General features: G+C 38.9%; 1 protein-coding gene across 2 annotated transcripts in view; it reads left to right on the top strand.

The window, feature by feature from the left end:
* The window catches only part of LOC140734685 (glutamine--fructose-6-phosphate aminotransferase [isomerizing] 1), a 96,063-nt gene that overhangs the window by 21,856 nt on the left and 49,790 nt on the right, over positions 1-24,417 (top strand). The window contains exons 2-9 of one of the 2 annotated variants that reach the window (XM_073058985.1): positions 2,152-2,259; positions 3,444-3,551; positions 6,874-6,999; positions 11,006-11,064; positions 12,144-12,275; positions 15,158-15,219; positions 17,875-17,954; positions 22,348-22,392. In XM_073058985.1, the coding sequence (XP_072915086.1) occupies positions 2,152-2,259; positions 3,444-3,551; positions 6,874-6,999; positions 11,006-11,064; positions 12,144-12,275; positions 15,158-15,219; positions 17,875-17,954; positions 22,348-22,392 (720 nt within the window). The remainder of the gene's footprint in view (positions 1-2,151; positions 2,260-3,443; positions 3,552-6,873; positions 7,000-11,005; positions 11,065-12,143; positions 12,276-15,157; positions 15,220-17,874; positions 17,955-22,347; positions 22,393-24,417) is intronic. The other variant, XM_073058992.1, reaches the window with a different exon arrangement.

Below are 24,417 nucleotides of genomic sequence, written 5' to 3'. Positions count from 1 at the left end.
GTTCCTTTGGGGAATATTAGAATTAATAAACTTTGCTCAGTTCTTCTTGTGAGCGAAGGTCAAAGTCATATTGTGATTGGTGGTACTGTTTGGAAGGGAGTCACTAAGCAGCATAAGTTAACATACATAATTGATGATGGCAAAGCATTTCTAAGTTAATGAATACATGTCTCCAATAGTTCACCTGTGTATAGAGACACAAGAGATTCTGTAGATGCTGGAAATCTTGAGCAGCACATACAAAATGCTGGAGGAACTCAGCAGGATAGACTGGAGGGAAATAAACAGTTGATGTTTCAGGGTGAGACCCTATATCAAGACCCTTCATGAATTCTTTTCATTAGTTTTGTCTCTATGCCTTAAAAGAAGGAAAATCCCCAGAGTGAACTTAAGATTTGACTCAACTGTTCCACACGGTATAGTTAAGTAGTCTTGATACTCAGTTACCCAGGGTTTAAGCTTAATGTGTGAAGTATCAAAAAGAAAGCTATTACTGTCGAAAGAGCCAACAGCATTTAGAGGGGAAAATATCTTTCTTTTTTAGCAAAGTATCTCTGTGCAGAGGTTGCACAAAGATGTCATTGTGTCCTATGCTGTAACATATTCTATAAATAATCTGATCAGCTGAGTTTCCTGCAGCACAATTAGGGTCATTGTCGACAAGCAATAAAACAGCTTTTTGAGAAATTTCTGAACATGGAATAAGAAGACTGATCAACATTTGATCCAAACAGTATTTTCCTTGTGCCTTGCAATGTCTCTGGAATTCTTTCGATGCCACAACCATCTTTAGTTCCAATTTTCTGTATCTACCTTCCTTTTGAATGCTAGGGGTATATTAACAGCAGTCTCATCCTATTTGATTCATTGGTGAATGACTTGGCCTGAATTCCTGTTGTATGATCCACATTTTCCAGTTGCATTTTAAAGCTACTGTATTATTTTGAATACATTGTGTATGTTTGGATCTCTGTGTATAAGGTGTTAGGGCCACATTTGTCTTGGAAGAAAGCCGAGTACTGCTGTGATGAGGCCACACTCGGGTTGGAGGAGCAAAACCTTGTATTCCATCTGGGTAGCCCCCAACCTGATGGTATGAATTTCTGGTAATTGCCCTCCCCTCTCCTTCACCATTCTCCATTCCCATTTCCCCCTCTCACCTCCTCGCCTGCCCATCACCTCCCTGTGGTGCTCTTCCCCCTTTCTTCCATGGGCTTCTGTCCTCTCCTGTCCTCTCCAGCCGTTATCTTTTTCACCAATCAACTTCCCACCTCTTTACCTCATCCCTCTCCCCCTTTGGGTTTCTCCTATCACCTACTGTCTTGTAATTCCTCCCCCTCCTCCCACTTTCTTCCTCTAACTTCTCATATTTTTTTCCCAGTCCTGATGAAGGGTCTTGGCCTGCAACGTCAACTGTTCACTCTTTTCCATAGACTGCTGCCTGGCCTGCTGAATTCCTCCAGAATTTTGTGTGTGTTGTTTGAGTAATCTCTAGCTGCTTCATTCTGGCTTCACATGAGACATGACTTCAGTGTCAGGAGCTGATATTTCTGTGGTATCAATTGAAATAAAACTGTTGAATACCACAGTTCTGCTAATACACTTTACACTAAGAAATGTAAGATCAATATTGTTTAGTGTTAAATGGAATGGCAACAAGGTGAAGAGGTCAAAGGCGATAGTGGTAATTGCCAGTAAGTTGCAGCTTCAAACTACCTGAGAAATTAGCTTTTTAAGTTGCATTTGTTTGCAGATAAAAGGTTGGCACATCATTTGAATTAAAGGGTAGGTTTGAATCAACTTGGCCCGAGGAGACCCTCTGTTGCTGGCATTCTGGACATCAGTTAGAAAAGTATTGCTTAAATTGCATTTCTCCCCCCCCCCCCCCCCAACCCTTTGTCCTGTGATTGGAAATTGGTGGGACATGATGTGACGCTGATAATACAGTCAAATTTCTGGTCAGTGCACTAAGTTCTAACTGTGTGATATGTTTTCCATGACTTTCTACTTGTAATCCTTTACAATATCTTTAGATTCACATGAATTAGAAGTGGAATTGATCTCAGTTTTGCATGCAGTTGTTAACTTTTGATTGCTGCAGGGATTTGGGAGAAAGAATTTTGAAATATTTTCTTGTGCTTTGATTTAAAGGAATCTTTGCTTACTTGAACTATCATGTACCTCGTACAAGAAGAGAGATCCTGGAAACTCTTATCAAAGGACTTCAGCGTCTTGAATACAGAGGATATGACTCTGCTGGTAAGCACAGATTTTTATTTGCATTCATAGATAGCAGAAGAGGTTCCACCCTAAAGGGTGGCACGGTGGTGTAGTGGTTGGTGCAACACTTCATAGCACCAGCGATCAGGTGTCAATCCTGCTGCTGTTGTAAGGAGTTTGTGCATTCTCCCCATGGTCGCGTGGGTTTCCTCTGGGTGTTCCGGTTTCCCCTCGTTCCAAAAGACGTACCGGTTAGAGTTAGAATGTTGTAGGCGTGCTATGTTGGCATCGGAAACATGGCGACTCTCATGGGTTGCCCCCAGCACAGCCTCTGATTATGTTAGTCATTGACGCCAGTAGCACTTTAATATCTTATTTCCCTTGGCCGTTAATTAATGGGAGCACTACATGACTCAAAAACCCATTGCTGGTTTTGGCATGGCGAATTTTCACCCTGGCAGTCCCAGCATTTTGATTAGCGGAACAGTATTATTATTATTATTAGAGTAAATTAAGGGTAAGTTTGCAAACTATTAGATCAGGGAAAAGAATATTTGGGGTCCAGAAGATTCGTGTTTTGATTTTTTTTTAAAATCTGTCCTTGCCCATCTAATAGAAGGAAATAAAAGTTTTTGGTTGTTTGTTTCCACAAACATTAAAGGATTATTTCAGTGGTGTTGTTCTTGTAAAGCAAGATTAACTGGATTATTGGAGCAATGGTGAGGGAGTGGAGAGGAGGAATGGTGAAACGGTGTTAAACAGAGTCATGAGAGACTTCCTGTGCTGGAATATAGAGGAACTAACAATCTGTGGAAGAGCTCTGAGTCTGTGGGAGGAGAGGAATTGCTGACATTTGAGTCACTTGAGAGTGGTGAAATCCTGATCCTTTGCATCCAGTGAACTGGGAAAGATTCTAACTTCAAAGGGGTGGGAGCCTCCTCTGATTGTACCATTGTCATTTGGAGAAACAAGATATGTAGATGCTGAGAACTGGAGCAACAGACAATCTGCTAGAGGAACTCTGGGTCGAGCAGCATCTGTGGTTGAAAGAGAATGAGGGTGCCCTGATACAATTTCGACCCAAAATGTCGACAGTTCCTTTCCCGTCAGATGTTGCTGGACTCGCTGAGTTCTTCCAGCAAATTGTTGCTTCAGTTGTCCTTTGTCTATTGATGGCTCAAGAGTTTTTGTAACACTCTGACTGGAATTTTTATTCCTGCCAGGTGTTGGAATTGATGGCGGAAATGACAAGAACTGGGAAAATAACGCACATCAGATCCACTTGATCAAGAAGAGCGGGAAGGTCAAAGCACTGGAAGATGAAATTGAAAGTAGGTATTTTTTGTCTAATGAAGCGTGTTTGCCTGCCTCGTATCGCAGAGGTTTGAGCTGCAGGAAATGGGCAGTACTGAAGAATTCAGCCACTGAATTAATCCAAATACTTATGATGACAAACAGATGTGAAACTTAGTTGATTAAATTGTCAGTTACTTTTCCAAAGTATTATTAACTCTGAGAAGCAGGAACCCTGCAAAAAATCAAAATTAAATTGCTCATTCAGGCAATCGTTTTCTCCTACTTACACACTAATTCCAACATCTTTGATTTGAAGCAAGAAGATTATGGAGTGGTTATACATTGTACCAGACTTGCTGATTAACCTATTTGGTCTGATATGAAAGATTTGCAGAATTGTTTCCTGTATTACTATCTGTAAGTATTAATCCATTGGCTGTATATAAGCACCATGGGGTTTCCTGAAACAATAAAATGTGGTAATGAAATACCACGTTTTGCCACTTCCTCTCTTCAGTATTGTTTTTCCTCCTTGCTTTTGTGCTCTTTCTCCCTTCTTCCCTCCTCCTACCTCTCTCTCAGATCTGCCATCCCCTCTCTTCACTGTTTATTTTTGTTCTTTTTGTTTGTAACTATGTTGGTATCTTACTTGAGAATGAGTTCCTGAGCACTCTTTCCGGATTAATAGCTACTGATCCTGTATTGGAAGGCATTATTGTCTGCATATGATACAGTCCATATAAATCTTGTGTCAATTTAACAGCTGTGTGAAAATCAAATGGAAGAAGGTCACTTGTACAAAGTATGCAAGAGCTGCCAGTGGCTGTTGTATGAGGATACCTTGGGGTGGAGTTCAGATGTTAAATATCTGATTGCTATTTCCTAGAAGACTAGGACAGGATGTACACAAGCTGATTTAGCTTGCACCACAGCAGATTAAATTAAATTGGTAAATCAGTTTATTATCATCATCGCATGTACTGAGGTAGAGTGAAAAACCTGTGTTGTTCATTGTTCATACAGATCAATTCATTACAACAGTACATTGAGTGCAAAATAATAATTGAGTGCAACTACAGAGAAGGTGCAGAACAGGTAAGACAATAAGGTGCAAGGTCATATCAAGGTAATTGTGAGGACAAGAGTCTCATCTAATCTTTCGATGGAACCGTTGACCAGTCCTATAACAATGGAAAAGAAGCTATCCTTGAGCTTGTATGTGCTTTCAGGCCTTTGTATCTACTACCCAGTGGGGAGGGAGGATGTCTGGAGTGGGTGGAAAGTTTGATTATGCTGGCTGGTTGACAAGAGGCAGCAAGAAGCATAGACAGAGGAAGCACCATAACTGAGAAGGAAATAATATCTGCAAGTTTCATGTGGAAATTACATTGCATTCAACAGAGCGTTTACACTTATAACAACTAAAATATGAACTAATTCACGTTTTAACATTATATTGTTATAGATTTACTTTCCCTTCCATTTTTCAGTTGAGTCTGATTTACAACGTCAACAAGTAGGTAGGCAGAAGATTGGTTCCACGTCTTTGTTTCAAAAAAAAGTCAGAATGATTAATTATTAATCAGAAAGTGTTCCACATCAGCTATTCAGACTTCACCTTCAGTGCGTAGGGTCTTGGTAATTTATCAAATCATAGGGGGACATTTAATTCTGAACAAAAACTATAAAGCCAATATGTTGCATAAGTTGAATGAGATAAAAATTGTGGGAAAACTGGAACTATTTTGTCTTAAAGGAGAGATTGTTACAGTTATATGAAAACAAAATAATAAAGATAGCTCAGAGAACAACTTCAGAAAAAAGTTCAGGCACCAGAACAAGGTGTTCTAGGTTTAAGTAGATGTGTGAAACTTTCATAAAATTGTGGATTTGTAGAGCATTTCGAGTCAGCCCAGACATTTTAAGAAAACCATTGAATTAGTCCCACTCTTAACCCTACTATATATCTCAGTAATCTTTCTCTCTTTCCAGGTAGTTGGACACTTATCACATTGGTCATCTTCATCCAGGCTGTTGTTATCTATATTGGTCATCCAGGCATTTTGGTGGAAACCAAAGCCTCAAACTTTCCAGAGGTAGTTGGATTAGATAATTGCAGTTTACTAAGTTTTATTCTGGTTGGATGAGCTGACAGACATAAATGAATCATGTGAACACAGTTTTAATGTAAGCTTTCTCCTTTTAATTCCACAATTTGATAAATAGTGTGACAAATCTATTCATCGTATTCACCGGTTGTGTAGGAGAGAGAAGAGCCCATTAGATAATTGGTAAACAGATGGAGGTTGAATCACACTTTACTTCCTGGCTCAATTTGGACCTCAGTTTGAGCTCTGAGCAGATTCATCAGCCTTGACCTGGTTTGATGGAGCACATTTGGGCAGAGTTTTTTCTTCTAGTTTTTAGTTGGAAAATTGAATTTCTTGAGGCTTTGGACTTGGTGTACATTTGGATGGTCCTTGGACCGTGAAGACAGTCTGGAGGCATGTGATGCTTATATCCCAGGCAAAGCACGCTGTGAATGCCTACCCACTGACTGTTGACCTGTTCTCCCTAGGGTAATCAGTTTGACATCCTGTTCTACTAGCTGGTGGTAAATTCAGTAGATTTTTCAGTTCTGCACTTAGCTAAATGGAATGAAGAGGGCAGTTTTGCAATACCTCCTTCACCAGTACAGGAAATCAGAGTAAATCTCATGCTTCTGGATCTCCAGGCATCTTGACTCAGTTCTTGCAATAGCATAAAATTTTATCTGCTAAATAAAGATGTAATATCATAGTTAAGGTTAGATCATGCTAGCTGAGGACAGTAAATGTTACCTATTTGGAAAAACTAAGTTCCAAATGGTAACAGAATATGGCATTGCAAATTATCCTGTGCTGAGCAGTATGAAATCTTGAAGCACACATTTACTGTCAAATTAATATAGTTCCCTCTATGCCTTGAAGTAGCTAATGCTGAGGTATGATACAATCTAACTACTCAAGGCAGAAAACATTGAATGCTTTACTTATGAAGAGATAATCCACAGTGGTTTCATTTACAACAAATCTCAGAACAGAACATTTGGGATTGGTGCCCAGAGCTTGAATTCAGTGAAGCCTATAGTCCCTGCTGATAATCAATGAAATAGATTCATTTTAAGGTGTTAGCCAAAGTTTTTGTGAGTCAGTTTATTCTTAAGTTTTCTATGTTTCGACATTAACCCTTTGCATCACTTTCAAGCTCATATCCTTCACATCTTAGAGGTGGTCATTCAGACCAAGTGTGTTCGAATGTAGTAGCCTGTTCTTGCAAATAGAAGATTTTGATTGACACAATACTGCTCCTTTTCAGAACAAGACTCCATAGATTTGGACATTGACTTTGAAGTACATCTTGGAATTGCGCACACTCGTTGGGCAACTCATGGTGTCCCCAGCTCAGTCAACAGTCATCCACAACGCTCTGACAAGAACAATGGTAAGTTTTGACCTGAATTGGTTAGTGAGCCCCTTCAAGCTATTAGAAGCTTTTAGCTTTGTCTCTACACAGCTTTCAAGGTTGTTCTATCACTAGTTGTCTATCCTAATATCCGTCTGACAGAAGAGTGAACTCTTATCAAGCAGTTGCTATTATTTCACATAATTCTTAATGGAACTTAAGGTTATTTATTCCTCATTTAGTTTTCTCTGCTCATTATCTTTGGCTATTTTAAAATACTGCAAGCTAACATTTAGAATAGAGGCTTCCTTCTCTCACCTTATCTCCTTACCTCCCTCTGTGCTCCTCCCCCTTCCCTTTCTTCCATGGTCTTCTACCCTCTCCTATCAAATTCCCCCTTCTCCAGCCCTTTATCTCTTTCACCAATCAACTTCCCAACCATTTACTTTGCCCTTTTCCCAGTTTCACCTATGACCTACTGCCTTGTACTACTTCCTTCCCTCCTTCCACCTTCTTGCTCTGACTGCTCATCTTTTTCTCCCCAGTCTCGATGAAGAGTCTTGGCCTGAAATGTTGACTGTTTACTCTTTTCAGTAGATGCTACAGCATTTTGTGTGTGTATTACTTTAGAATAGAGATTGTAAATCACAGAAGTCCAGCTTCCTCAACCATATCAATATTAGAAAAAAAAGGGTGAATTCATTGAATTTTATTCACTTCAGGCTCAGCCAATGAAGAATCATAATTTTGGCTTTAATTTGTTCAAGAGGTAGGTGACTAGACATTTGTTGCCATTGTTCTTGCACAGAAAAGGGAGTAGTGATGGCTGTTTTCTGAAGTCTTTCTACTCTGATAGTATTTCTTTCTTGCATAATCAGAGACTCTGCAGTCTCTCTTCGTTCTGCCAATTATTAAAGCAATTTAACTGACTGATCGTTAGCAGAGTTGAATGAGATCCCTTTAATTGATGGCTGGTGGGCAAGATTATCGTACATTCTGGTTCATATAAAAATGTCTCTTTGTTGTCAATAGCAACTTAAGACAATAATTCTCAAATTGTATCAAGCATTTAACCTGCCATTTGGACTTAAAACAAAGAAAATCCAAGAAACTGTGCCAAGTCGTATGGGAGCCTGCTGCTGTCTTGAGCAATTAAGAACAGTGGAAGAGGGAGTAGACTATTCAGCCCCTCTAGCTGGTGCTGCTGTTATTAAGACTGTGGCTAATCTGTGTCATCACTTCATCCAGGAACCTTGGTTCCATATCTTGGTACACAGCAAGAGATTCCATTGAGCTAGCTTTGTTTGGGAGAAAATTCTAACCCTTTTCCATGCTTTTCATTAAGCCAATGTTCTTAGAGGCATGAAGGACTGTAGATGATGGCATCTAAGGCAAGAAAAGCAAATTACTAAAGGAATTCACTAGGTCAGGCAGCAGCTGTGGCAGCAGAGCAATAGTCAATGCTTTTGATGGAGACTCTGCATTGGGACTGAATATAGAGGGGAGATATGATGGGCAAGGGGCTCGGCAATGACTGGCAGGCAGTAGGTGGAACTGTATGAAAAGAGGAATGATGAGCAGATGAAGACGGTGGAGAGGTACATTCAGAGGCTGAAAGGTGATAAGTGGAGGCAATAAAGGACAACAGGTTTGGAATCTAGTAAGAAAGGTGTTGTGGAACCAAAAATGGGAGGGGTGACAGTCTGATGGCTAGGAGAATTGGTACAGATGCTGGTGAAAGGTATTGCTCCCATTCCTATCCCTACTCTCTCATTACCATCCAGGGACCTAAGTGACCTTTCCAGATGAGGCTTCTGGAGATTTACAGGCACCTCTCCAACCTTGTCTCATGCATTCAGTGCCCACCATATGGCCTCCTCTATATCAGTGAGACAAAGATGTATACTAGATGATTGCTTTCTCAAGCACCCTATGCTCTGTTGGTAACAGCCACCTTAAGTTCCCAGTCTCAAACCATTTCAACTCCCCGTTCTGACAGCAACACCCCTGTCCTTGGCCTTCTCCACTGTCAGCATGATGCCAAATACAAAGTGGAGGAACAGTGTCTCATGTTGTACCTGTGTCATTTCCAACTCAATAATATGAACTGTGGAATTTCTAGTTTCAGGTAACTACACCTCCTATCCCTTCTTTCTTAGCAACTGAAGTTCTCTCAACCACGAGACTTTCTTTCCAAATCCTCCCCCAGCCCCCATACCCAGTCTTTTTTCATTTATCTATCTGCCTATTACATACACACTTAGCCTTCTTGGTCTCCTGTCTCCTCCCCCGTTAAGTCTGTCATCCCTTCCTTTTTTTGGTTGTACTTGCCACTACCTTTACTTATTAGATTCCAGAATCTGTGGCCTTTTGTTGTCTCCCCTTGCAACCTCTTTCTTTATCTCCATCTTCCCTTTCTCCCACCTGGCTCCTTTTGTCTATCATTTCCTTTCTCATTTGGTCCACTTACAGCTTTCCAGTTTCTGACTCGTCCCTCCCCCTCATCCCTCTGTACTGTCTATCTCCCGTCTACACCCTCAACCCTGGTGCAGGATCACAACCTGAAAATTGACTACCAATCTGCTTCCACAGACATTGTCTAACTACTTGAGTTCCTTCAGCAGCTTGTTTCTTGAATTACTAGTCGCTTTGCTCTGATAGTGAATTATATCCTCTTTCCTGGACTTGCCACCAGTATGCTTCTGTTCCTGTTCATCAGTTGTCTTCAAAATTCTCTCAACATCCTTCTAGAAATAAGCATATTTTCTGATGTAGTTTCTATATAAGATTAATCATCTGTAACTTTTGGAACATTCCAGTGGGTTTCTGCTCCTCTTCTGCAGCTCCTCTCTTGTAATTTTATGTTGCATTTCTCAGAACTATATTAAATGCTCCAAACTTGATTTGTTGAAGATTTTTTTCCTGTGACAAATCTTACTTAAATTATCTTCTAAACACAGAATTCTGAAGATATTGGCAATTTTAGCAACACACAAAATGGTAGAGGTCAGGCAGCATCCATGGATGGGAATAAACTGTCAAAGTTTCGAGCTGACACCCTTCATCAGGGCTCCAGTTGTGAGGACGTAAATTGCCTACTATACCTCTGGCTAAAAGACTAACTCTTGAGATTTTTGAAGCTGACTGCTTCATTCTAAGAAACTTCGTAAATGGCTGTTGAACCATTTTGGACCTTCTCTTCTATAACATTTCCAGCCTTTATTTAATATTATGTTCTCAATCACTAATACAAAATGGATGATCTCAGCTGCAGTTTTACTGAATCACTAACTCGTTAATGTCCCTTTAAAAGTTTGCCCTCTTGATTTGGACAGACTTGAACAACGTAATTTATTTTCTATCCTAAGTTGGTACAGATCCTTTGAGCTACTATTTAACTTGTTTCCATTTTGAATAACTGCACAATGCTCCTGTTCTAAGTTCTCTTGTCCGACGAAGCCAGAATTTGATTCTCTGAGCTTTAACTGTTGCTATCATTTTATAATGTGGAGTCTTTCAGATGTATCCTTCAGGAAGTCCAAATAAGCCATTTCCATAGCATTACACCTTCAAAAATTTTAAGTAGGTTTACTGGATGACCTACAATCAACTGGTTCTCCCTTGGCACTCAAAATTCTCAAATGATTGGTCACTCTTCAATTAAGATTTCCGCCCAAAAATTGTTAGATAAACAGTTCATTAATTCTCTCTCAGAGCATGGTATGTAGTGATTAGCACAGCCCTTTACAGTACAGGCAACCAAGGATTAATTCCTGCCGCTACTTATAAGGAGTTTGTACGTTTTCGTGTAGGGGTGCTGTGGTTTCCCCTCTCAATCCAAAGATGTACCAGTTAGTTGGTTAATTGGTCATTGTAAATTGTCCCGTAATTCAGCTAGGATTACGTCCGGGGAATTGCTGGATGGTGCGGCTTGAAGGGCCAGAACGGCCTATTCCATGCTGTATCTCAATAAAATAAATAAAGATGGGTTTAGTTGCTTAAATAAGATAATAACCATGTTCTTTTGTTCTTTCTTCTTTTTCAGAGTTCATTGTTATTCACAATGGCATCATTACAAACTACAAAGACCTGAGGAAGTTTCTCGTATGTACATAAAGATTACATAATGTGTTTTGTAGATTCATGTTATCTGTATGAGAGCGAGAGGTCATGTACAATGAATATAGTTCTACACCACATGTACTATCCCCACTGCCCTTACAGGTAAACAGTAACTAACTGTTGCTTGATTACAAAGGCGTTTTGTTGACTATGTTAAGCATATTGGATACGTTTGAAATTAAGGTAGCTGTTTTTATCTTATTAAAAGTGCCAATATTTCCCCCCCCCAAAAAAACTTTTTTTTTCTCCACTGAACCCATTTGAATTCAAACATACGACTGAGGTTTCCCTGTCTAATACCTTGTTTGGAAGAAGCATTGTTACCAATATATTAGAACCATAGAACACTACGGCACAGTACAGGCCCTTCAGCCCTCCATGTTGCGAAATGGTTGTGATTAAGAGTCTAGGAGTATGTTATTATTTACAACGACTGTGCCTGGGTGATGAACAGGTTCTGTTTTCTCAGAACTACATAAGGTGATTTTTGTCCATAACTTCGAAAATACTCAGAAATCAGTTGGTACAGAAACTATACCTCCACAGGGTTATAATGGCTCATTTAAAAATTAATGAAAGAAAAGAATTACTGTAAGTAAAGGTGGGGGGAAACTAGTTCTGCTATTCATAGGAACAAATGTATATTGGACTTCTGATTTAATAATTTTATGGGAACTTGTCTGCATTAGGGATATCATAACTTGGGTCAGCCAGTAGTTTTCCTTTTGCAAATAGCCCGTACAGCATTCTCAGTGCGGGTATTTATGTCATAATAGCAGCGACCGTTAGTGCATCTGATTACTTTGTCTTCCAATTCTGCCCTCTTTGTGGCACAATTCAGAAAGTGGACTTCCATGTAACTTTTCCTCCTTCAGTATGATAGACTGATGCTACACGATATGACGCAGTCTGACGTGCTGTGTTTGTTGACTTGTGCTTTAACTTTCCGCACACCCTACCTCTGTAAAGCTGGTAGGTGTTGGTTTGTTTCCTCTGTCTTGTAGCAGGAGCTAAGTTCCTGTTTCTGAGCATTGTATCAATTTCTCTATGTCTCATTGCAGGAAAGCAAAGGTTATGAATTTGAATCTGACACTGACACGGAATCTATTGCGAAACTGGTCAAGTATATGTATGACAACCGTGAGGATGACATCAGTTTTGCCACCTTGGTGGAGAGGGTTATTCAGCAACTGGTAATATTTTAGAAGGATTTGTTATTCTTTATTTTTCATGTTACTTAAAAACAAATAATAACACTATAGAGGCATAGAAAATTACAGCACTGAGACGGGCCCTTTGGCCCATCAAGTCCGTGCCAGATCGAACATAACCCTCCATACCCCTGCCATGGACCCATCCAGAATTCCCTTAAACTCTGAAATCGAGCTAGCATGCATACTTGCGCTGGTAGTTCATACCACACTCTCAGGAGTGAAGATCTTTCCCCAGTGTTGCATTACAAACAGTAATTCATCAGAGCAACACACATAGGTTGCTGGAGGAACTCAGCAGGCCAGGCAGTATCTGTGGGGAGAAAAAGTACAGTCGACATTTTGGGCTGAAACCTGCCGAACTTCTGAACCAAAGGCTTTTGGGTTCAAGCCTTAATTTTTGGAAAACGAGCCTATATTCTACCTTAACAGTACAACTCCCAGTGGGTTGCTAGGTTTGGCTGAGACATTAATCTATTCTACCTGCTCAGGTGAATGCCAAATAAAATCCCAGAACATCCATCAAGAAAACATTGTGCCTTTCTCCAGCATCCTAGCCGGACATCCTTCCTTTATGAAAATCAGGTTAGATTGATAGGATATCACTCTTATTGCTGTTTGTGTGGTCTTGTTTGTGCATAGTTTTACTGCTCTGCTTTTGGAATTTAGGAATCACTATAAGGTGTTCTGGAGAATCTTGACGTAAAAGCTACTTCCATAATTTCAATTTCTTTGGAAAGGGTAAGACAAGGGACACACACCAGTCCTCATAGAGGGATCAGAAGTAGAAAGAGTGAGCAATTTCAGGTTCCTGGGTGTCATCTCCGAGGACCTAACCTAGACCCAACATATTAAGGCAGCTACAAATGTGGCCTGATTTCATTAGGGTTTGAGGAGGTTTGGTATGTCACCAAAAACCTTTGTAAATTTCTGCAGATTTACAGTGGAGAGCATTCTAACTGACTGTATCACTGTCTGGTATTTTGGGGGTGGGGGGTACTGTACAGGAGCAAAGTAAGCTACAGAGAGTTGTAAAATTAGTTGGCTCCATCTTGGGCACCATCCTCCATACTATCCAGGACATCTTCAAAGAGTGATGCCTCATAAGGGATGTGTCAGTCATTAAGGGCCACCATCACCCAGGACATGCTCTCTTTTCATTGCTACCATCAGGAAGGAGATGCAGAAGCCTGAGGGCATTCCACCATTCAGGAACAGCTTCTTTCCCCTACCGTCTGATTTCTGTATGAACATTGAACCCATGAACAGTAACTCAGTACTTTTTTTTTGCACTTGTTACTTAACTATTTAATATATAGATTTTTATTGTAGTTCAGTTTTTTTCCTCCAATGCTATGTATTGCATGGTACGGCTCCCACAAAGTTAACAAATTCCACGACACGTGCTGGTGATATTAATCCTGATTTTGATTCTTGGCACTTTTTTGTTAAAAACCCCACTGCAAAAGTGGAATCCAATCATGATACTTAATTTTGCTAAGAACTCGTGCACCAGCTGATCAGGCAACTGCATTCGAAAAGCTCTCAAAAACGTTAAAAAAGAGTCATGATATTTTCAGAAGTTATTTGATGCTTAAAAGGTTGATGCATGAGACAAGAGCAGACGATGTTGAGAGGAAATGAGTCAGCATGGAGAAGATTGGTCATCATGCAGAACTCAGCAAGTCTGAATTAAAAAAAACACTTCTTTCGGGGCAGAAGCAAGGAGTGCCCCAAGGACCAGTTCCGTGCTCTCTGTTACGTACAGCTTGTCGCCAGTGATAAGAGATCATGTTGTGATGCAGATATTAGGTCTTGGGTAGATTGAGTGAATGGGCAAAAAATGATAAATGAAGCAGCATGAAAAGTATGAGGTCATGCACTTCGGTAAGAGGAATCTGCAGGCAGCTTGTTATTTGAATGGGAAAAGGATAGATGAGTGTATTGGAGGAATCTATATATTCTTGTGCACTGGTGGGATGCTTCTTCTAGTAGGATAATTTCAAATGAAAGGATGTAAATATAAAATAAGGAAGTGCTTATTTAAAATTGAACATTTTGTAGAGGGTGGAAACTCTGAATTTTTTTTAACCCAAAGTGTCAAATTGGTTAGATCATTGTGGATTTTTAAAAGAGATAATAAACATGCCCTCTTCTCATTGTTACCATCAGGAAGGAGATACAGAAGCCTGAAGGCACATGCTCAGTGATTCAGGAACAGCTTCTTCCCCTCTGCCATCCGATTCCTAAATGGACATTGAAACCTTGAACACTACTTCATTTTTATTATTAATGTTTTTGCACTATTTTTAATATAACTTTTTAATACAAATACATTTAATACACACATACTTACTATAATTAATTTACTTACCTTTTTTCATTTATTATCATATATTGCTGCTGCTGTGTTAACGAATTTGACGACATGCCAGTGATTACTGTTGGATGTAAATTATAAGGCTAAAGTAGCTTATTGATAATATGGCCCTTATCAAATATCTGATATTTGAACCATCACAATAAGATTTATGATTAAATTGAAGGCTTTCTGTTATAATATTGCTTGAGATTTCCCATCTACTCAATATATTTGACTTCAGTGTTTTGTATACCCGGAACACAAAGCACACTTTGTGTATAACTTATCGAATGCAGCACCACCCAAAATCCTCTTGGCAAAACTTGATGATATTTTCATGATTTAGATCATGTTTTCAGTTTCACCCTTTGGGGCGTAACATTATTCAAACTTGGAATAACAGAGGGAAATGTGTGGGATTCAAGTTGCTGTTTACCTTTGATTAACTTAGATGCCACATTGTTTTTTCACTCCCTGCTTAAGCTTGTGTTTTGTTCTACAGGAAGGAGCTTTTGCTCTGGTATTAAAAAGTGTCCATTATCCAGGTGAAGCTGTCTGCACCAGGTATGTAAACTGTCTGAACAGATAATGAACCAACCCATGATCCTCACTATTTTTACTCTCTTTTTGCACTAGTTATTTAACACGTGTTTGTGTGTGTGTATATTTATTGAAATTTGCCGTATTCTTGTGTATTGCACTGTGGTGCTACCACAGAACAGCAAATTTCAAGACACATGTCAGTGATTTTTTTTATTCTATGGATTTGGTGTGCTACTTGCTCAGGCTTGACAAAGCAAAAAAAAAGACATTGCCAACATTATAAGTTAGCAGTTAATTTCTTATGGGAAAGGCGCCCTTGGGACTTGCTGAAAATGTTATAATTTCTTTTCTGAGCAGTAGGAACCGAAATATGTTCATTATGTTAATGTCATTCCATAACATGTTTGAGCCCTGAGGTGATGAAGGTCTGGATTATTTGCATTTCAAATGATGTAGCGGGCAGCACTGCAGGAGAAGTGAAACAATAGACATAAAGATTTGTAAGTAGATTGACATGAATTGAAAGTACTGTGCTGAAATCTAACTAAAAAGACAAAATTTGAAGAGACAATATATATATATATATAAATTACACTTCTGAAATGACGTGTGGGGGAAGAAAGTTTCCTATGAACCTTATTATTGAACTACATTTATTTTTGATTTAGACGTTATTGATTTGGGATTTATCTTGTCAGAAAATAGTTTGGGCTTATGCATGTCTGCAATTTTTATCTTAAATGTAATTTGTCCTTTGTGTTATATTACTTGAGTCTTATTTAAATTAAATGAGACACACGTTGCACTTTGGCCAAGAGGACTACAACATCAGTTCAATGCGCTAGCATTAGGAAAAGGGAGGAGAATTGTCAAGGGAGGAGGCTAAGAGCAACACTTAGATCACGAAGGCTACCACAGAGTAAACTTGGCACAGTTTGACGTAGAATATTAACAATGGCTATTTAATTTAAAGATTAGGTAACTTACCGACATAATCATCAGAATAAGTGAATAATTTAGCTGTGGAAATGCAGCGGCAGTTACGGTTTGGTTTAATTTAACATGGATTAGAACTTTTTATTAGTGAAAAAGGCACGCAAGTTTTTGTTTTGGAGATTTTTTTGTCTCTACAGATTTATACAAGTGAATTGACTTAAATTATTATTCCAAGATTTAATGTTTGATACATGTACTTTCAAGATTTTCCTTCACTTTCCTTCTGTTTTTTTAAATTTCGCTCTTTTTTTGATATCTGATAATAAAACTTTTTCTTGCATTCATCAACTTCAAATCTTTACTTGAGGCAGTCATCTAGTCACAATTTTCTATCAAAGTCAATTTTCTAATTAAACCTTGACAAACATATCTGTACTCAATTATCAAGGAAACAATAAAAGAGCCTTTGTTTGGACGAACTCTTTGCTCAGAGGCTCTCTTCAAGGTCAAAAGGTCAGCAGTGAGATTCCATTTAAACCTATCCATTAGTAGACTACTTTTATCTGCACTTAATTAAAAGTTAACAGAATACATCTAAATGTTGCTGGAATTATTTGAAGTCCCAAACCAACTGACTAGGAGGCTGGGAGATTATACTTTAGCTAATTATGTCACTTGGATTTTCTTTGTCCAGTATAAATTAAGTTCACATGGTATTTTGCCTCAGAAGTACTGAAATAATATGTGGCAGGTAATCCTAAAATACTGGAAATGCAATGCCTTTGTATACCTTGTTGAGCAATGATTTGCGCTGCAATTGGCGTTTTGTTTACATTGTTCATGCATTTGCCTATTAATGGTGACCATCCTCTCTCTACTTTGAGCTGTACAGTGGAGAAATAGGCCTTTCGGCCCAAACTGTCCATGCCAACTGTGGTGCCTGTCTATGGCAATTTTGCTTCCCTACATCATACCTGTATCCTGCAATTCCAGGGGTTCTCAACTTGGGGTCCATGGCCTATTAATTTACTGTCTAAGTACCTGGCCAAATTTCTTCCAAATGTAAATGTATCTGTGTTTGCCACCTCCTGTGGTAGCACGTTCCATATAACTACCATCCTCTATGTGGGAAAAGCTTGCCTTTTAAATTTCTCCCCTCTCACCTGAAACCTCTGCCCTCTTAGAACTAGCCTGTCCTTGGATAAAGCTATATCTGTCCTGTCCATAATTTGATAAACATCTATAAGGTAATTCCTCAGGTTCTCTCACTCCATTAAGAACAAACATTGCTGTCCTACCTCTTCTTGTAAGTAAAACCCTCCATTTGAAGCAATATCCTGGTGGATCTCTTAACGCTACTTCTCAGTCTGCCTACCAAACCTTATAATATGGTGACCAGAAAAACCTAGAAATCTACAGCAGTTACAGGCCCTTCAGCCCACAGTGTTGTACCGACCATGCAACCTATCCTAGAAACTGCCTAGGTACCATACATGTTTCTTATTGGATTGTGAAGTTAGTTCTACATGAATTGAAGATGTGTTAGTTCCTCTTTTATTCCTTATGCTAAGAGTGTCTTTTGCAAAGCTGGGTAAACTTGGACTAGGCCTGCAGTTTTCTCACTGCTTGAACCACTTTAGCTACATTGTGCTGTTAATATCAGCTATGAATATTAGAACAGGCTCATTTTGTTTTCAGAAATACCAAGAAAATTAATGTTAATTTGTTTCATCTCTCAAGGCGTGGGGGCCCTCTGCTTATAGGTGTGCGAAGTGAGCATCGACTTTCAACCGACCACATACCTGTACTGTATCGCTCAGGTAAGAAACTTCCATCACCTTGTTCTGTATGTGCTTTTTGCTCTGACATCCTGTAGAGCTGCAGACTGTAGGAAGTCCCTCATTTGAGATTCATGTTAATCATAGTTTTTTTTTAACTTCCTTGGTGTCTCCCTAGCTTCAGTGTGTTCCGCGTAATGAACTGAATGTAAGTCAGTACCAGTTTGTACAAGATATCTCCTGGTAACAAATGGCTTCCATTTTTTTTGCAGAAGTGCTTAAATCAGTTTTGTCCATAAGTTGGAAATGCATATAGGTAGTTCTATGGTCACCATACCTGCACAGCATTGTAATGAATGGCATCAAAAACACACAATTGATAGGAAGGAACAGCAATTATTAAAAGTGGGAATACAGAGGAAACTAATTCGGGCATTGTACTTTCAAATTCAGTAATATTACAGCAAGTGCAGGTCGTATGTTGAGCCTTCATTACACAGTGTTGGCCTGTAAGCAGTTTGTTGATTTCCTTTCCAGTCCCTATGGGTTGTTAATCCATTGGCCACAGATAAACATTTTGTATTGGGTTGACAGATGATGTATCTAAGCTAGCCAATCACTGATGACTAAACTTCAGAGACCTTATTTTATTTAGAGGTACAGGCCCTTACAGCCCTTTGAACCACGCCATCCAGCAACCCACTAACCTAATCACAGGACAATTTACTATGACTGATTAACCTACCCAGTACACCTTTAGACTATGAGGGTGGTGGGTGGGGGACCAGAGCACCCAAGGAAAATCCACACATTCCACGGGGAGGGCCTACAAACTCCTTACAGAGGATGCTGGGATTGAACTTTGCACTTTGATGCCCCGAGCTGTAATAGTGTTGCACTAACCACTAACATTACTCTGATGCCCATTGGTATCTGGACATAAGCCAGAGGTCGCAGCTGATTTATTATTTCAAAGATGAGGAGGAATTTCTTTAGTCATAGGGCGGTGAATCTGTAGAATTCATTGCCATAAACATCTGTGGAGGCAAAGTCATTTAAAGTGGAAGTTGATAGTTTCTTGATTACTAAGGGCGTCAAAGGTTATGGGGTGGAGGCAGGAAAATGGTGATGAGAGGGATAATAAATCAGCAATGTTGGAATGAAGGAGCAGACTTGATGGGACAAATGGCCAAATTCTGCTCCTATGTCTTGTGTTCTTGCAGCTTGGAAAATCAAGTAGTGGAGATAGTGACAGATAAGAAACGGAGAGATTGGATTTTTACATGGGCCTAGAAACAGTTGCAGTTATTAAGGGTGCAAAGTAAAGGAGAAACTTAGAGATGCATGTAACAAAGGTGATAGCAATGATCAGGGGAGGACTTTAATCTGTATTTTGACTAAGCAAACCAATTTAACACTAGTTGTATGGAGGATGGATTTATGATTTAGATAAGAGATGATTTTCTGTAGCATTGCATTTCATCCAACAAAGAACAGGATATTTTGGACCTGATATTGTGCAATGATAAAAATTTAATATTATGTAGTTAGGATAGTAAAAGAGTGATTATAACATGACAGAACGTTATTTGAAGGTTGGCCACTACTTGGTTCAATAGAAACTGGGATTGTAAATCTTGACATTTAATAAAGGCATGAAGTATGAACTGGTTATAAAAAGTACATTCAAAGGTATGAAAATAAACAAACAATGGCTAACATTTAAAAATTAAAACCTAGTTTAAAGCAATAAAAATATTCCTTGAGGCTTAAAATCCCAGCAGGAAATGTGGTCCAGCCATAGCTAAGGAGAGAATAAATACAGAATTAGATCAAAGGCAAAAGCTTAGTGTTGCCAAAAAGAGCAGTAAGCTGGAGGATTAAAAAAAAATCTGAACACTGCTAAGGAGGGCCAGGAAATTGATAAGGAAGGGGAAAGTAGAATACAAGAATAGTCTACCAAGGAAGCATAAAAACCTATATTTAAAAAGAGATTAGTAAAAGTTAATGTGAATCTCTTATTAGCTGCAAGTGAAATTATATTGGGGAATAGGGAAATGACAAAGAAATTAGACAAGTACTTTGAGTCATCTTCATGGATAATGTGCAGAAATCCTAGAGTCTAGAGTTCAAAGTTCAATGTGAATTTATTATCAAAGTATATATATGTCACCTTTGCAACCCTGAGATTCATTTTTTTGAGGGCATACTCAGCAAACCCATGAAGTAGTAACTGTAACAGGATCAATGAAAGATCAACCAAAGTGCGGAAGACACCAAACTGTGCAAATGCAAATATAACTAAATAACAATAAATGACGACAATGTGAGTTAGAGTCCTTAAAGTGAGATCATTGGTTGTAGAAACATTTCAGCAATGGTGCCAGTGAGTATAATTATCCCCTTTAATTCAAGAGCCTGGTGGTTGAGGGGTAGTAACTGTTCTTGAACCTGGTGAATGAAGAGTTGAAAAACAAGAAAAAATGATGGAACTGAAAGACGGTGATTTCTCAGGACCTGATAACCTTCAGCCCAGGGTTGTGAGAGGTGGAGTTCGAAATGCAGAATTCACACTGTCATTTTGCAGACTTTAGAACAGTTCTCACAGGTAGGAAGGTAGCAAATACGAACCCACAATTTAAGAAAGGAGAAAGAAAACTGATAACCACAGACAATTGGTCTTGAAGAAGTGATGAGAATTCTTAGAAAGTAGAATTGGGCAGAATCAGTATGAATTAATGATAGGGAAATATGTTTGATTAAGGAAATTGTAACTAGTAGAATGGATAGAGGGGACTCGGTGGATATGTTGCATTTAGAAAGGTGTGCTTTCGATAGTGGCTGGCACAGTAGTGTGTAGTGGTTAGTGTAACACTTTATAATTACAGTGATCAGTGTTCAAATCCTACTGCTGTAAGGAATTTGCATGTTCTCCCCATGATTGTGTGGGTTTCCTCTGGATGCTCCAGTTTCCTCCCACATTCCGAGGGTTAGCGCTAGTGATTTTTGGGCATTCTTGGCGCTGGAAGCATGGTGACACTTGGACACTGCCCTCAGCACATTCTCAGACTCTGTTGGTCGTTGACACAAACATTGCACATCACTGTATGCTTTGATGTACATGTGACAAAGCTAATCTTTATCTTTAGTTCACAAGTTGATTGATTGTATGAAGGATCTGTCCTTTAAGGAAATATCAAACAGAATGGACCTAAACTTAAAAGTTATAATAAGAGGAAATCTCCTTGAAGCATACAAAATTTTTAGTGAGCTTGCCAAGATAGATTTAGGAATCATATTTTCCATGGATGGGATAGTTAGAAGCAGGGCTAACAATCCTCAAATAAGGGAAAGGAGAATAAATTTATATACTAAAGATGATAGTGACTTTTAATTCTGTGTTCAAGAGGATTATGAAGGCTCAATGACTGTTTAAGTTCAAGGCAGAGATCAATAGGTGTTAGGATTTTAAAGTATGAAGAGAGTCAGTGCAGGAAAGTCAAAAAAACACAATCAGCCATGATCTTATTGATGGACAGAGTGTACAGGTGCAGCAGCAACCTATTCCTGCTATTTCTTTTGTTCTTAAATGATAAACATCAAATATCCTGTGGACACTTAGTGAGTATGTTCCAATGAAAAACAACTCCCATGTAGAAATTTAGAAAGTGTACCTCTTCATGAATCCAAGAAGGTACAGACAACCTCAGGTAGGGGACAACAGAAATGCAAATTAGATTTTCGAATGACATGCAATGCAAAAGGCTGGGTGTTGTTGTGGATCTGCATTTGATTCTGAAGGTTATTTGGGTCGGAACTGCTTAGTGCAAATTGTTCCAAGTTCATAATGGGGGAAATATTCAGGTTGCTACATTTTAGAATTTATCAGATATTTCACATAGAAATTATACAGGATGTGAAAACAACATCAACAGGCTTTAAAACAAAATGTCAACTTAGAGTCGACATTGTTCTGTTTGTTATTTTTTAAAAGATTGCAAACGCAAACAAGTGAAAGCCTTCATTGTGAAACCCGCCATGGTCAGATAGATCTAGATGTAACCAAGTTGCAGGAATGGATGGGTGATATGAAGCTTCTTCCTAGTTTTCAACTTCAGAAATTCTCTGCAGAAATCCAGCAATCTGGGATATTTTAGTTGAAGTAAATTAGCGCTATTCTGTTGATCACTAGGTTTAAAAAAACAGATTGCTTAATCTGTAATGGGAAAAGACAAATGATTGTTCAAATCTTATTTTCTCTCCTCACACAAAAATCAGCATCCAGCTGCTCTGTGCTTGAGTACGGAGTTTTACTTCTGTTGCCTCTGAATGCCCTGAGCCAAACAGATACTCACCTGTGAAGAATCAAATGCATTAATTGGTGGTCTTTTGCTCTTAGTATTTTACTTTTGTTTTGTTAATTTTATATTTCCAGCTAATATTAAAATGGATGACAAATCTGAAGAATGTGAAAGCAATGGTATTGAATTTTGGCTGAGTTTTTTTAAATATACCTCGGAATGGTGCTAAAACCTGGCAATGAAGTCGGAAGGGTTAATTGATAGGTTGGTGATTGGTGCTGGTGCTGCTTTCCTGTACGAGTCTTTAAAATGGGACTTTGCAGTGAATATTAAAACAGGAAAGTCTGGAAACACTCAGTCGATCAAGCTACCTGGCTCTCAAGTGCTCCCAGTAGTTTCTACATTCCTGGCAATTGATTTTTCACTTGCTGGAGATTAAATTGCTCACCATCCAGCTGTTACTGTTGCATAACATGGTTCAGCATTGTTTATGCTGTGACTTTGAGCTTGAGAAAGTTAATCATTAGAATTTGCATATTCAGCAGTCACTCAGTAATTGACGCCGCTTTCCTGAAAGTAGAGACTACATTTTATATTTATTCTTAGATTTATAGATTTACAATTTCTGCAGAGTTTTATATGTTGACTTGTAGGCAGAAATGTACATACACTATGCAGAATATTCTTTCAGACATTTAAAAACAATGTCTCTTACACACGTTTTATCTGTGGCACTTCAGTGTAGTTTATCTCAAGGAAAGCAGCACCAATCTTTGGTAATGTGCAATTAAAGCTGAGGTATCAGCCTTGTCTTTGGTGTCCAAAATTTTGCATGTCATAAACACAAGGGAAACTGTAAATGTTGGAAAACCAGAGCAGCGCACTCGAAGTGTCGAAGGAACTCAGCAGGTCAGGTGGCATCTATGGAGAAGAATAAACTGTTGATGTTTTTGGCTGAGACTCTTCATAAGGTCCTGATGAGGGGTCTTGGCCTGAAACATCATCTGTTTATTCCTCTTCATCGATGCTACTTGACTTGCTGAATTCCTCCAGCATTTTGTCTGTGTTGCTCAGGATTTTGCATCTCTTGTTTTTTTTTCTCTCTCTTCACACTTTTGGCATTCTTGTTAGTGGTTAAAATACCTGGAGAGAGTGGGGTTTGCTTTAAGTGTCATTTGCTGTGGGATAAGTTTAGATCGCCGGTTTCTTTCTCCTACAGTTATACATACCAGGGAAAATGAATACAAGCAGTAAATAGTCTTCAGATGGGACTGGTTCTGAAAACATCTGTGCATCATCCCCTCTAACATTTAAGGCTTTAAGTATTTATAACAAAAATACATTTTCAATACAGGCGAATGTTTTAATTGATTTAGTCAATTAAAATTGTTTTTATCCTCATTGCAAATCTTGCAGACTGCAGACTCTGTAGTTATTCTTCTCTGTGTCTTGTGCCACAGCGGGCAGCAACCTTGCAGTTCCTTCAGCATTTTCTGTTTTTTTACAAGTCCGAATTGCTAGCTCATGCTCAACACTGCACAGATGGAAAGCATGCAAGGAACTGGCCGGATTCACCTAGGAACACTTGCCCCAAAGTCCGGTGCTAATGCCACGACACCACTAGTGGGCACAAACTGTATGGCATAGCTAAAATCCAGATAGATGCTTCCAAATCATGATAGTGTTCTAAGAGAACAGAAATTAAAGAAATTTCCTTTGGGGTGTTTTCTTGATGATTAACAACTATTAAAATAACAAGACAATCAAAATTTAAACGAATTTCACACTTCAATGAAAACTGATGCCCAATGTCCTACATAGCCAATGATTGTCAAATGAAACAATTTGATATGCATACACTTGCTACAGGTGAAATTTTCACGCATGGCAAAAGACAAAGATCGAACTAGCTATTTCTTTTGGTAGAGAGAAGCATTTGGGCAAAGGTACCTGAGGAACTTGATGTTCTTCATAAAATACCAACAGCTTTTCATGATGGTTGCTGTTGGACCTTTAGTGTCCATCTGAAGCGTCATCTAGGGACTCTGTGTAGTCCTAAAGAAGTCAGGTGATAAAGGGTTTCTGTAAAAAAAAAGGTGATTTCATCAACTCAGTTTAATTGCTTTTAAATCAGAAAAACAATTGAAAACAATTGGTTTCATGCCTCTGTATAGAACTGAACCCAACCTGGGGTCTATACTGCA

The sequence above is a fragment of the Hemitrygon akajei genome, chromosome 1 (assembly GCF_048418815.1).
Source record: "Hemitrygon akajei chromosome 1, sHemAka1.3, whole genome shotgun sequence".
NCBI lineage: Eukaryota > Metazoa > Chordata > Chondrichthyes > Myliobatiformes > Dasyatidae > Hemitrygon > Hemitrygon akajei.
This window is presented reverse-complemented; position numbering and strand designations above follow the sequence as displayed.